At 36.2% G+C, this 12,882-nt stretch overlaps 2 protein-coding genes across 2 annotated transcripts; one reads left to right on the forward strand and one right to left on the reverse strand.

The window, feature by feature from the left end:
- Positions 1-7,817: 7,817 nt before the first annotated feature.
- Positions 7,818-8,882, reverse strand: LOC149385148 (uncharacterized). Its single transcript, XM_089626258.1, has one exon. The coding sequence runs from the start codon at positions 8,880-8,882 to the stop codon at positions 7,818-7,820; it is 1,065 nt and encodes a 354-aa protein (XP_089482384.1).
- A 1,328-nt stretch (positions 8,883-10,210) lies between these two features.
- Positions 10,211-11,199, forward strand: LOC149385149 (large ribosomal subunit protein eL31). The gene is made up of 3 exons (XM_089627475.1): positions 10,211-10,332; positions 10,420-10,530; positions 10,784-11,199. The coding sequence occupies exons 2-3, from the start codon at positions 10,448-10,450 to the stop codon at positions 11,061-11,063; spliced, it is 363 nt and encodes a 120-aa protein (XP_089483601.1). The 5' UTR covers positions 10,211-10,332; positions 10,420-10,447; the 3' UTR covers positions 11,064-11,199.
- Positions 11,200-12,882: the final 1,683 nt, after the last annotated feature.

Raw genomic sequence — 12,882 nt, forward strand, 5'->3', positions numbered from 1 at the left:
AAATAAAACATTTAAAAACTTAATATTTTTTTTTCGGTAATTTTTTTTTTATGAGTGGGCCCGTGGGCCCACTAGGGTTTCCGGGCTGAGGCCCGGACGAATCCTCTAATCTTGACCTAGGTCAAGATTAGACTTGAGGCTGCACCGGACCGCCGCCACCACGAGGGCGCGGCCCTGCAAGAAGAGGATGGCCGAAACTTGTCACAAAATTTTGTGACAAGTTTTCTTGTGGCGTAGTCGTTGAGGCTTTCTTCGTCCGTCATGCTTCTTCGTTGTCTGTCCGTCTCATCTCTCGCCGATCGTCGTGATCATGAACGTCGCTCATCGGATTACAACAATAATAATAAAAAAAAAATATTTACAAAAAAAACCTATACCCTTTGAATTTCGGGAGTACAAAAAACTAGAAAAGCGAGAATCAAAAAAATCTACGATCAACCACAAATCACAATTCACATAATCATATATTGAATTGCATGAACTGCATATCAAAATATAAATTCATCCAAACCATGTTAAATTTAATCACATGAACGAATCAATTAATTAAGTAAATCGACTAGCTCTGATACCACTTGTTGGAGATGATTCCCCCATATAACCATATTAATGCGGAAAAGTAATTAATTACGCTAATCATGAGCTAATTAATTCAATGATTATATGAAAAGATCTAGATTTACGTTAATTAAAAATTATACGAGAGCATATATGTCAAGCAACCGAAATAAGAGTAAACGAGTACTTACATTGATTTTCGGTTCACGAACTGAAAGCTTTCACAATCCGTCTTCGTCTTGAACGTACAAGCCTCCACACGATCAAATAAGGGACTCTACTTCAAGGACTCGATGTGATGACACCTTAGTCTTCCGAAACGTAAATCTCCGAGACGAATAAGAAAGATGAGTGGGCACATTCTTTATCTCACTAGATCACGAAACTAGGTGTTTCGAGATCTCTCTCTTATTTTACTAAGAATGGAAACGAATTTCCGAGGGGAGGGAGAGGCAGATGCACGGCCAAGGAGAGGCTAGGATGCACGAAATTTTCACCAAAAAATTGTTTCATCTTTCGCCTTCTCATGAACCCCTATTTATAGTAGTAAAACGGAGATATTCATGGAATCTTCCAGAATATTTTATTTCCTTTTATTGTGTTCACACTAGTGGATTAAATCTAGGCTATTGGATCTCAACAAGTGAATCCTACTTTTTCTCTCATCCATCAGATCAATATCTATGGGATATTATTCTCTATTTAAATAGAGAATATTTTATTTAGTGAGAGAATATAGGAAAATATATTATTTCCCTTTAAATATATTCTCATATAATCTCCTAAATACTTTACTTTAAATAAGGAGAAAATATAGGACAATATCTTATATTATTCTCTATCATTTATTTAAACAACTAAAGAGAAAATATTGGTAAATACCAATATTATAAAAATCGGTTTTTAGGCACACGGCCAAGGGGATTTGCGCAACTCTCATGCCGAAATTCCCAAATCCGATTTTCATATTTTGTGCAAGGCCCAATGGCTTAAAACCCAATTAATTATTTATTTACTTGGTCCAACAATAAACAAATAATTAATAATTGTTTATTTACTTGATCAAACAATAAATAAACAATTCTACCATAAATATTTATTTAATTCTGCGAATACCCGTTTTCCAGAATTAATGCTGTCAATCACAATTACAGCAAGTGAAATTAATATTGATAAACATTATTATATGAAAGTTCTTATCCGCCTTTATCAGAGTCGAACCGGGGACTATGGACCTAGTAATAGAAGCTTAACAAATCCGATGAAAAAGACGAAATAGTCCTTTCTCTTTTTCCATCGATTCGTTTAATCTTGGTCAAATACTCCACCTTGTAAGCCAAGACTGAACTCTCCTTTATACTAGAATTAATGCTGTCAATCACAATTACAGCAAGTGAGATTAATATTGATAAACATTATTATATGAAAGTTCTTATCCGCCTTTATCAGAGTCGAATCGGGGACTATGGACCTAGTAATAGAAGCTTAACAAATCCGATGAAAAAGACGAAATAGTCCTTTCTCTTTTTCCATCGATTCGTTTAATCTTGGTCAAATACTCCACCTTGTAAGCCAAGACTGAACTCTCCTTTATACTAGAATTATATTTACTCATCGTGACGAGTGTCCAGTGATATAGTCAGTTCATGATCAAGATCCTCCAGGTTCAACCCGTGTCAAGAGAAGTCAATTTTTATGTTATACTTCTCTTGATACATATCAGCCCTAAGCATTGTTGCTTCCCCAGCGAAAGATTCTTTCGAACGTTACTTACTTCGAAAGTGCGCGCAATCTATCGGTTCTGGAATCAACCCTTAGGTGAGTGAACATTAACCTTCTTTCAGGAAGGCTGGATTCCGTATCTGTAAATCACTTCTCACTCGAATCATGCTCTGAGAGACTCCCAAGACATAAGCTATGATTAGCATGAATAGCCTTTTAGCGAATGAGTCAAAGAGCTCAGTAACATAACCCAGTGTCCATGATCACTTCGGGATTTAGATCAAGTCTCACTGTGACCATCATAGTGACCTCGGTTAGTGTGTCGTAACGGTCCTTAAACGACACATCTACACCAAGACCTGTCCAAGTCGTACACTTACCACAAGTGTAGAATGCTCTCACATAGTGATCAGCTTTCACCTATGTGTTCCACGTATATGACTTTAGATATAGCTTTCCAGGTGTATATCAGTCATCGACCTCGTTTTAGCTCACCGCCCGAACTCAGGTGCCCAGCACGTGACTCAGTTTAATACGGAGGCTATGGAAGATAGTTGTTATTGATTCGAATTTGTTTAGAACTCAACCCACTAATCATATAATGCTAATAAAGTAATGTTATTATCGAATTTAGTAATTATTTATTCATTATCTTCAAGTGGGCAATATTATTCCAAACATCTTAACTATGACATCTTCGGGTTCTTTGTTGGCCTCCATATTTTGGCCATTTTGATCAAATGCTGCTTTTCTTTTTCTAGGATTCTTATCCTTTGAACCCATTGGCCTACCACGCTTTAATTGTGGCTTACTATTATTTGCACTAATTTGTTCTTTAGGAACTTCAATTCGAATAGGAGCATTTGCAGCTTGTATATAAGACTTTGTAACTCGTTTTGTATCAGTAAATGCATCTAGCAATTGATTGGCAATATTTTGCAAATGAACGATCTTCTGAACTTCAAGTTCACACTGCTTTGTCGGAGGATCGAAATGAGTTAATGACGAGTTTTTCCATAGTATTTCTTTTACCAGCTTTGTACTTTCTCCCCCTAATGTTGGAAACATTGCTTCATCAAAATGACAATCAGCGAATCTTGCTGTAAATAAATCTCCTGTCATTGGTTCAAGATATTTAATATTAGAAGATGAATCATACCCAACATATATTCCCAATCTTCTTTGAGGTCTCATTTTAGTACGGTGTGGTGGAGCAATTGGGACATAAACCGCACATCCAAAAACTTTAAGATGAGAAATATTTGGTTCTTGGTCCAAAGCCAATTGATATGGGGAGAATTTGTGACAAGATATTGGCCTGATGCGTACAAGTGCTGCTGCGTGTAAGATAGCATGTCCCCATGCTGAAACAGGAAGTTTTGTTCTCATAAGTAATGGTCTAGCTATTAACTGGAGGCGTTTTATAAAGGATTCTGCTAGACCATTTTGTGTATGCATATGAGCAACTGGCTATTCAACTGTTATTCCACTAGCCATACAATAATTTATAAATGATTGAGACCTAAATTCACCAGCATTATCAAGGCGTATCGTCTTAATTGCATAATTTGGAAAATGTGCTCTCAACTTTATAATTTGAACAAGTAGTCTTGCAAATGCACTACTACAAATACAGTTTTTCGGTGCGGATGACTTTTGGGTGCGAATTTTCGCACCTAAAAGTCGCACCAAAAAAGACTTTCGGGTGCGAAAAATTGCATCCAAACGACATTGAAGCAACTAAAAAATTTCGCTGATTTTTTTTTAAAATTGGGTGCGAAAAGTCGCACCCAAAAGTTCATTAATACCTTTGGGTGCGACAAAGTCGCACCTAAAAATCAAGGTTCGCACCCAAAAGTCCAAATGTTTTAAGTGGTCTTTTTCCCCCCTTTTGTATAAATTTTGACCGGTCAAAACATTGGGTGCGACTTTGTCGCACCCAAAAGGTCCAACGGGTTCGATTAAGTCGCACCCAAAAGTCAAAAATTTGAGCTGTAGGATTTTCCCCCACTTTTTTCTACGTTGCATTCCCTCTTTTTAATTTATGTTCATTACCTTTTGTCGCACCCAAAAGTCCAATTCAAATCTTTGGGTGCGACAAAGTCGCACCTAAATTCTAAGTATTTCTATAAAATCAGTTTTTTCACTTCGCCTTCTTCATTTCTCTCCGCCTTTCTCACTTTTTCCCTTTGCAAAATATTCAATCTCCGATCTCCATAGCCCAAATTTCTTCACGAACTCCACAACCACATTGAAGCTTGCACAACGCCTTCACCGGAGTCGCAGAGATTTCTTGCCTTCACCAGAGTCATGCATAGCACCTTCATTAGAGCTTCACTGGTGTTCAGGCGTGCTTCACCGATCGACCAATCTGGTAAGTGTTCTATTTCTCTTTCTCTTTCTCTTTCTCTTTCGCTCTGATAGTGACTGACCTCCAGCCTCTCGCCGCCACAGAGACACGGGCGTGCTTCAGCGGAGACGAGCTGAGTCAGAGTCTTCACCCTTCACCCTTCGCGCATCCCGGCTGAAGATCGAGACCGAGTCACAATCTCCACATCCCAGTTCCGGCCGGTAATCTCTATCTCTCTCTCTCTCTCTATCTCTATCTCTCTCTCTCTCTCTTTATTTCTCTCAGTGTACCTCTCTCTCTCTCTCTCTCTCTCTCTCTCTCTCTCTCTCTCTCTCTCTCTCTCTCTATCTCTCTCTTCCTCTCAATCTAACTCTTTGTCCCGTCTCTTGTTGTCTCAGCCTAGTCCCTCGTTGTCTCAACTTCGAGACTGTCCAAAAACACCCTGAAAGCAGTTTTTCGGGACGACCCCGAGGAAGACGGTCTCCGCTACCAAAAAAGGCTCCCGGTGCCGAGCCTCGTGCCCAAAACAGGCTCTCGCTACAAGGCAGTCTCACTCCGACAGCCTCTCTCCCTTCGTCCGAGCATGTCTCACCGCAGCCCCGAGCTTTTGTCCATTGCTCTGTCGCTCACAGCCTCAAGCCACCGTCCTTGCTCGTCGGCTCTTCAAGAGGTAATTAGTTCATTTATTCATATTCTTATATGTACTCTAATTAATTAGAAAGTTAATTAGATAGCTAGTTTAGTTTAGTTAGGTTAGTTTTATATGTAAATTGTAATTTTAAATTATTACATAATAACATTAGTAAATTGTAAATGATATCATTAGTTACTTAATTTGAAATGTTAATTAGACATTTTAGTTTGTTAGTAATGTTATATTGTAAATGTTATGTTAATTTTAGTAATGTTAATTTGAATTAATTTAATAACATGTTTAGATTGTATAGTATAATGCTTAGGTTTGTGATTTAGTAAATGATATGTTTGGATTGAATTAACAAATGTTATGTTAATTTTAGTAATGTTAATTTAAATTAATTTAATAACATGTTTAGATTGTATAATAAAATGCTTAGGTTTGTGATTTAGTAAATGATATGTTTGGATTGAATTAACAAATGTTATGTTAATTTTAGTAATGTTAATTTGAATTAATTTAATAACATGTTTAGATTGTATAGTAACATACTTAGGTTTGTGATTTAGTAAATGGTATGTTTGGATTGAATTAACATATGTTATGTTTGAATTAATTTAAGTTGATATAATTAGTTAGTTTGTTAATTTTTCAAGTAAATTGTAAATAATATTATTAGTTACTTAGTTTGAAATTGTTTAGTAAATAACATGGTTAGATTTATGGTCAATAAAATGCTTAAGTTACATGATTTGTTAGATATTAAGATTAAGACATTGTAACCGAGCCACGGAGGCTCGGTTTAGGGTTTAGTTGATTATAAGGATAGTTTTTGGATGATTTGTATATGCTTTTAAATGAGTTTGCAGGTTTTTGGCTTGTTAGTATTATAGGGGAAACTCTGCTGAAATTTCGGTAGAGTTTCCAACCAATTAATCTCAAAACCCCAATTTTTTCATTCCGACTTCAAAATAACGTAAAATTCATAATCTCTCCTTCATTCGTTCAGATGATGCCGATGCCTCAGACGACGTCGCCATCAGTTTCAATGGCAAATCCTCAGACGACGCCGCCATCAGTTTCAATGGCAGATGCTCAGACGACGCCGTCAACTTCAGCAAAGTTCCACAAAGAGCGAATGACGAGCGGGAACAGCGCACGAGGAAGATTTAGCGGAAGAGGAGGTAGTGCAATCAAGCAGTGGCGTAGAACCCCAGGAAGGGGAAAAGGGAAAGAAAAAGAATATGATTAAACGTTTGTTTAATTATCTATCAAACATCGGAATTTTTATTATAATTGTGTAATTAATATTATTTAATGAATATTTTAACTAATGAATTTTCATATTTAATTAATATCTTAATTACTGCTATTTATAATATGAGCACAAAGATTTTTTAAAAAAATTACTTTTACCTTTGGTCAAGGGGGAATAACTTTTGGGTGCGAAAAGTCGCACCCAAAAGCTTACCCGTCAAATTTGGGTGCGACATTTTCGTACCCAAAGGTAAATGCAATTGACTTTTGGGTGCGAAAAGTCGCACCCGAAAAAAGACTTTTGGGTGCGAAAAAATTCGCACTCAAAAGTCTTTTTTGTACTAGTGATGTCAGATTATGAGTTGACAATAAACATACATGTGACCATCTGCTTGATGCATCAATCAAAATCATAAAATATCTAAATGGTCCACATGAAGGCTGAATATGCCCACATATATCTCCTTGAATACGTTCTAAGAACAACGGTGATTCAATCATAATTTTAACTTGTGATGGTCTCGTAATTAGTTTTCCTTGAGAACAAGCAGCACATGAGAATTCTTTAAATTGAAGAATCTCTTTTGTCTTTAGTGAATGCCCAAATGAGTTTTCAATTATTTTATGCATCATATTTGATCCGGGGTGGCCTAACCGGTCATGCCATATACAAAAGGGTTTGGGCTTGTTGACTCTTTGTTTACAACAACAGGAGTCTCAAATGTTAACAATGTTTGAGTAATATAAGCCAGAAGAAAAAGAAGGTAGTTTCTCTAATACACATTTCTCACCTTCTACAATGCTTATGTATAGATATTCAACATTATCCATACTTATAGTCTCAACTTGATATCCATTTTTACGGATGTCTTTAAAGCTCAACAAATTTCTTTGAGACTTATTTGAGAATAGTGCATTCTCTATAACAAATTTTGTTCCTCTTTGTAAAACAATATTGACTCTCCCATAACCTTCAATCAAATTTGCACAGCCAGAAATTATATTAACATTGGCCTTTTTCATAGTGAGGGATACAAAATATTTTCGATCTTGTAGGATTGTATGTGTTGTAGCACAATCTATGAGGCATATATCATGGCTATTAAACTTGGACCCAAGTGATTGTTGGGAAAAATCCATATTCTTTATTGAAAAACATGCAGAAAAAAAATTACATCATTAACTAATAAAAATAAAGATATTAGTCTGATACTGCAAAATGAGAGATTATTGAGAACTACAAGACTGAATAAAAGAAAACATTAAAATGACTATCCCCGGTAAATTGAAGCTTCAAATATGCTCTTCGTGAAAATCAGATGTATCCAAGTGTCCATCTCCATCCTTGCCTCCTATCTCCAAAATATTTTCAAGATCGCCGAAAAAATCCTCATTGGATGCAATTTTTCCTTCAGTGTGGTTAGCTTCAATATCATCAGTGGCGAGAGTCATATTGGTGTCCACATTTTTGTCTTTATTCTTGATTGAAGCTTGATATAACTCGACGAGATGTTTCGGGGTGCGACATGTACGCGCAAAATGCCCTTTCGCTCCACAACGATGACAAAGAATGACCATATGCATTGGAGGATTTGCAACACCACTTTCTTTTCCTTGCTTATTGTTGTTCCATTTTTTGGGATGAGAAAAATTCTTATTATGAGGACCTTGGAAATAATTATTGTGACCTCGACCACGACCGCCACTACGGCCACGACCATAACTTTGCCCCCTCTCATATTTCCCGTGATTTGCCCAATTCACTTCAGGTGATGGGGCGGAACCAGTTGGCCGAGCCTCATGGTTTTTCAAAAGCAGCTCATTGTTTTGCTCAGCCACAAGAAGGCATGAAATTAATTCAGAATACATTTTAAAGCCTTTTTCACGGTATTGTTGTTGCAAAAGTACATTCGTTGCATGAAAGGTCAAAAATGTTTTTTCTAGCATATCATCATCCGTGATTCTTTCACCACACATTTTCAATTCCGAAACGATCTTAAAGACCGCTGAGTTATAATCACTCACACTTTTAAAATATTGCAATCTCAAATGAATCCAATCGTATCTAGCTTTTGGTAGCATAACTGTTTTCAAGTGATCAAACTTGTCTTTCAAATTGATCCATAATTCTTGAGTATCTTTCACAATTAAATATTCCGCCTTTAGACTTTCATGGAGGTGGTGGCGCAGAAAAATCATGGCCTTAGCCTTATCTTGGATTGATTCCTTATTCCCCTCTTTAATTGTATCTCCAAGCCCTTTGGCATCCAAATGGATCTCAGCATCTAGTTTCCACGAGGGATAATTCTTCCCCGAGATATCGAGTGCCACAAACTCGAGTTTCACGATAATTGCCATAGCTATAATAATGAACATTATAATGAGTATAGGAAATAGATCCCTATTATTAATGAAAATTAAAAAGCAGAGAGAACATATTGCTATAATTGTCAAATATATATATATATATATATATATATATATATTATTGATAGGTATTAAGATATAAAAGGCACATCAATTATATTCGTATAAAAAGAAAATCATACTGCATGCATATTTCTATAATGCGTACATATATAGCTGAGGTGTATATACTTGTGCAATAAAAAAAATTATTATTATAATGAGTATAATATCATGCATATAAAATAATCATCATGTGTTAAAAAAAATTAGATGATGACGATTATTACAGTCAATATATATATTTATATTTATATATATATATATATATATATATATATATATATATATAGTATAACCAGGAAGAGAGAAAAATAATTATGGTAAAAATTATAGAAAATAATTTTGAAAATGATAGAAAAAGACTAACATGTGTATAGAAAATAATTATGATAGAAAAATATATTTAAACAAACATGAGTAATGGGGTTATAAACTTCAACGTGAAAAAGATAGATATGACAATAGGTTAACAAGATATGAACAAGTATAGAGCGATAATGGATTAAAGAATCATATGAAAAGATGAAGACGGTTTTGCTAGGGATTTGGACTGGAATTTTCCAATAATATCCATTTACCATTATCGAAAAGATAAAAAAGAGAGAAAAAAATGAATATTGCTAGGTTTTTGGTGGATCGATCAGATTCCACACATTGCCATCATTGCAAACATTTTGATCATAGTATCAAAAAGTAGACATAGGTTTTTAGAGATATTGTTGAATAATACCTTAGGAATAAAGAGTAGAGCTAGCGTGCTGATAACGTATTATAAAGTAAAGAGCAAAGAGCTTGAGAGATGGGGAAATTGAGAATGTTATTGCTTAAGTGTATTTACAATGAGTCTCTTCACCCTCTATTTATAGGGTTTAGAAGAAAACAATTAGGGCAAGAATAAATCAAAAGAAGATTACAATGAGATAATTGATATCAGTCATAAAACCAATAGTTGACTAACACAATTGACATCCACAAATCTTGATATTTATAACATCAATATGTTTACTAAATTTTTTAAAAAAAGTTTACTGTTTTAAGCTCTTTATTGTTTTGTTTTCGTTTCATTATTAAAGAAAACAATCACCAATAATCTTATATGGTTAAAAAAAATAAAAAATTATTCAAAGTATTTATGTAATTTCCCCGAAAATTAATAATTGGATAGAACAGTCGACGTTCTGAAAATCAAGTGGGCTTTTTGGTAGTTGGGTTTGAGTTTGTCTTTCGGCCCGGTCTGTGTTCAGAAACCCATTATGGGTTATAACCGAAGCCATTAGAGGTCTACGATTGGGATTATCTTCGCTATCGCCGCTTCTTGGTCGAACCCTAACTCCCACAGGTATCGCTCTCCTTCTCTAGCTATTTTATTCGTCTTTCAAAAAATTAGGTGTGAATCTGAACAGAGATGTATTACGTTGAATTGCAGGTAAGTTAGGAAGATAGAGAAAATAAAAATGGTGGAGAACACAAAGGGAAGAAAGGAAGAGGTGGTCACTCGCGAGTACACCATCAACCTCCACAAGCGCTTGCACGGCTGGTATGCTTTCGCTTAACATTTTTCCGTTTCTTCTTCACGCTATCTCTTTTATTTGTGTATTTTTCGTACATCTTTTGATATTCTGTATCATCTCTTTGTTCAATCGGATCTGTCAATGACTGATTCACACTTCGTCTATTAAGTGATGTCGTTTCAGTATTCAATTGAATAAGAACAAGTGTCGTTGTGCACATTTGAATACACTGTTTGATTGTGTGATTATTTTGCGTCCATGCAACTGTGTCGTGATTAGCACCTTCAAGAAGAAGGCCCCAAATGCCATAAAGGAGATCAGGAAGTTTGCTGAAAAGGCCATGGGAACCAAGGACGTGAGAGTTGATGTGAAGCTTAACAAGCAAATCTGGAGCAGAGGAATCAGAAGCGTACCGAGAAGGGTTCGTGTTCGCATCGCTCGCAAGAGAAACGACGATGAAGATGCCAAGGAAGAGCTCTTCTCTCTTGTCACCGTTGCCGACATCCCCGCTGAAGGGCTCAAGGGTTTGGGTACCAAGGTCATCGACGAAGATGAATGAGCATTTTTTTTTGTCTGCAAAACTATAACATGAGCTTTTTATAAGATTTGTTACCCTAGAAAATTTTGAGCATCAAGCGTTATTCTTATAACTTTCCTTAATTGTTTTATGTGATATTGTTACTAGGTTTATTTTATAGATGTACCTTAAAATACTCGACAAAGTCAATCATGGATGCAATGCAACAATGAAAGTTAGTAGATGTGCGATCAGATTGGTCTGCAATTAAACAGATTTTGTAAAATAAAATTAAGGCATATCAATCCAGATCTGTTGGTTTTTGGTAATTTTTTGCATAAAATGTAAATGATCTCATGACTAGCAGTAAATCAAACAAGTAATTCCGTTGAGAAGCTTATCTAAAAAAAATTTGTGCAAACCATTTAGAATAATGACTTACGTCAAATGCATCACCGAATCTAGAAGGTCAACCGAATCCTTGGAGGTCGAGGATGTGATGGTCTGGGATAGGATTAATGTTGGAGAATTCACTGTTTGCTCCTAGGCTGGCGAGGCTGGTCAAACACTTCTCTAGGATCTTCGAAAAATTCAGAGATGGCAGAAAATGGTGGCAATGTCTCTAGAATGTCTGTATCCCGCTGAAGATAAAGGTGCTCGCTTGGTGTTTTTGTAAAGGAAAGCCAAGTGAAAGATATTAAAGGACCTGATGGGAGAATCGATTCAACACACGGTATGGGAGTGTAGAAAAGCCAAGTGAATATGGAAATATTTTGCCTTTACCAAGTAGGAAACGACGTCATCAAGGCAGTGGGTGAGATCTCGGGAAAAAAAAAAACTTGGACTTTACACTATTTTGACGGATTTTGAATGATTGGAACAAAATCGTCACGGGTGAAGATCCAACCATTCTAGTCGAACACTCTGTTACTTTTCTGGAAGAGCACTGAGCCGCGAACCGGAAGCCAGCCGATGGGATTCCATTGTAGAGAAAGAGGGAGGCGAGATATTCAAAATCTTCAAAACCATGTCGAAGGTCGCTTGAAGTTTCAAAACATCGTAAATTAATCTATTAACCAGACAAACCTTATGTTATACTAAGCGACCTAGGACGACTAAGTGTTAGAAATACAACATAACTAGAATCCCTGAACCTACCAATGCCAGGATCACATCATCGTAAAAGAAAACAAAAAAGAAACTACCAAGAAATACCAGTGAGACGTATAATATAACCAAAATGCTCAATCAACTACTATAGTAACTAAATCTACATACTACAAAAATATATACATATGTGTGTAAGTGTATTTGTTGAGTAACAGTATGTATAATTTGTTGACAGTTGAGTAATGTTAATCGCGTTTTTGGATTAGCACTAAGAACCGTCCGTGTTTCGATCTAGGCCGGACCTTATGATCGTACATAGGTTGGGTTTGGTGAAGTTCTTCTCTTCTCGTCGTTTTCGTGTTATTCGGATCTTCGATTCTCTGTGTTCCTCGTCGAGTCTTCGAATCCTCGTACCTTTACCTAATCACAAGAAAACGTGAATCTAGAGAGATGCGGATGGTTTTCCCTCGGCCCGCACTCTGACGCTCAACATTAGTCGTGTTGTATTGTGTTCTTGGTGAACGATTAGTACTTGTCTTTATATTTTCTAGAGAGAGAAAGTCGTGGTGTGATATTTGTAGAGTTTTGACAGTTAAGAGAAACTTACATTGTGTTGTGAATGAGTGGGGTATTTATAAGAGCCAAGAGTTTGGTGAAAAGTACTTGATTTGGGTGGTGGAGATGGCCGGGTGATTTTGGCCGAGTAAAGACGGCCGAGTGGTCTTGGCCGAGTGAAACAGCCGGGTGGTCT

The sequence above is a fragment of the Urtica dioica genome, chromosome 9 (assembly GCF_054948205.1).
Source record: "Urtica dioica subsp. dioica isolate 48M chromosome 9, U.dioica_male_clone48M_v1_H2, whole genome shotgun sequence".
NCBI classification, from domain to species: domain Eukaryota; kingdom Viridiplantae; phylum Streptophyta; class Magnoliopsida; order Rosales; family Urticaceae; genus Urtica; species Urtica dioica.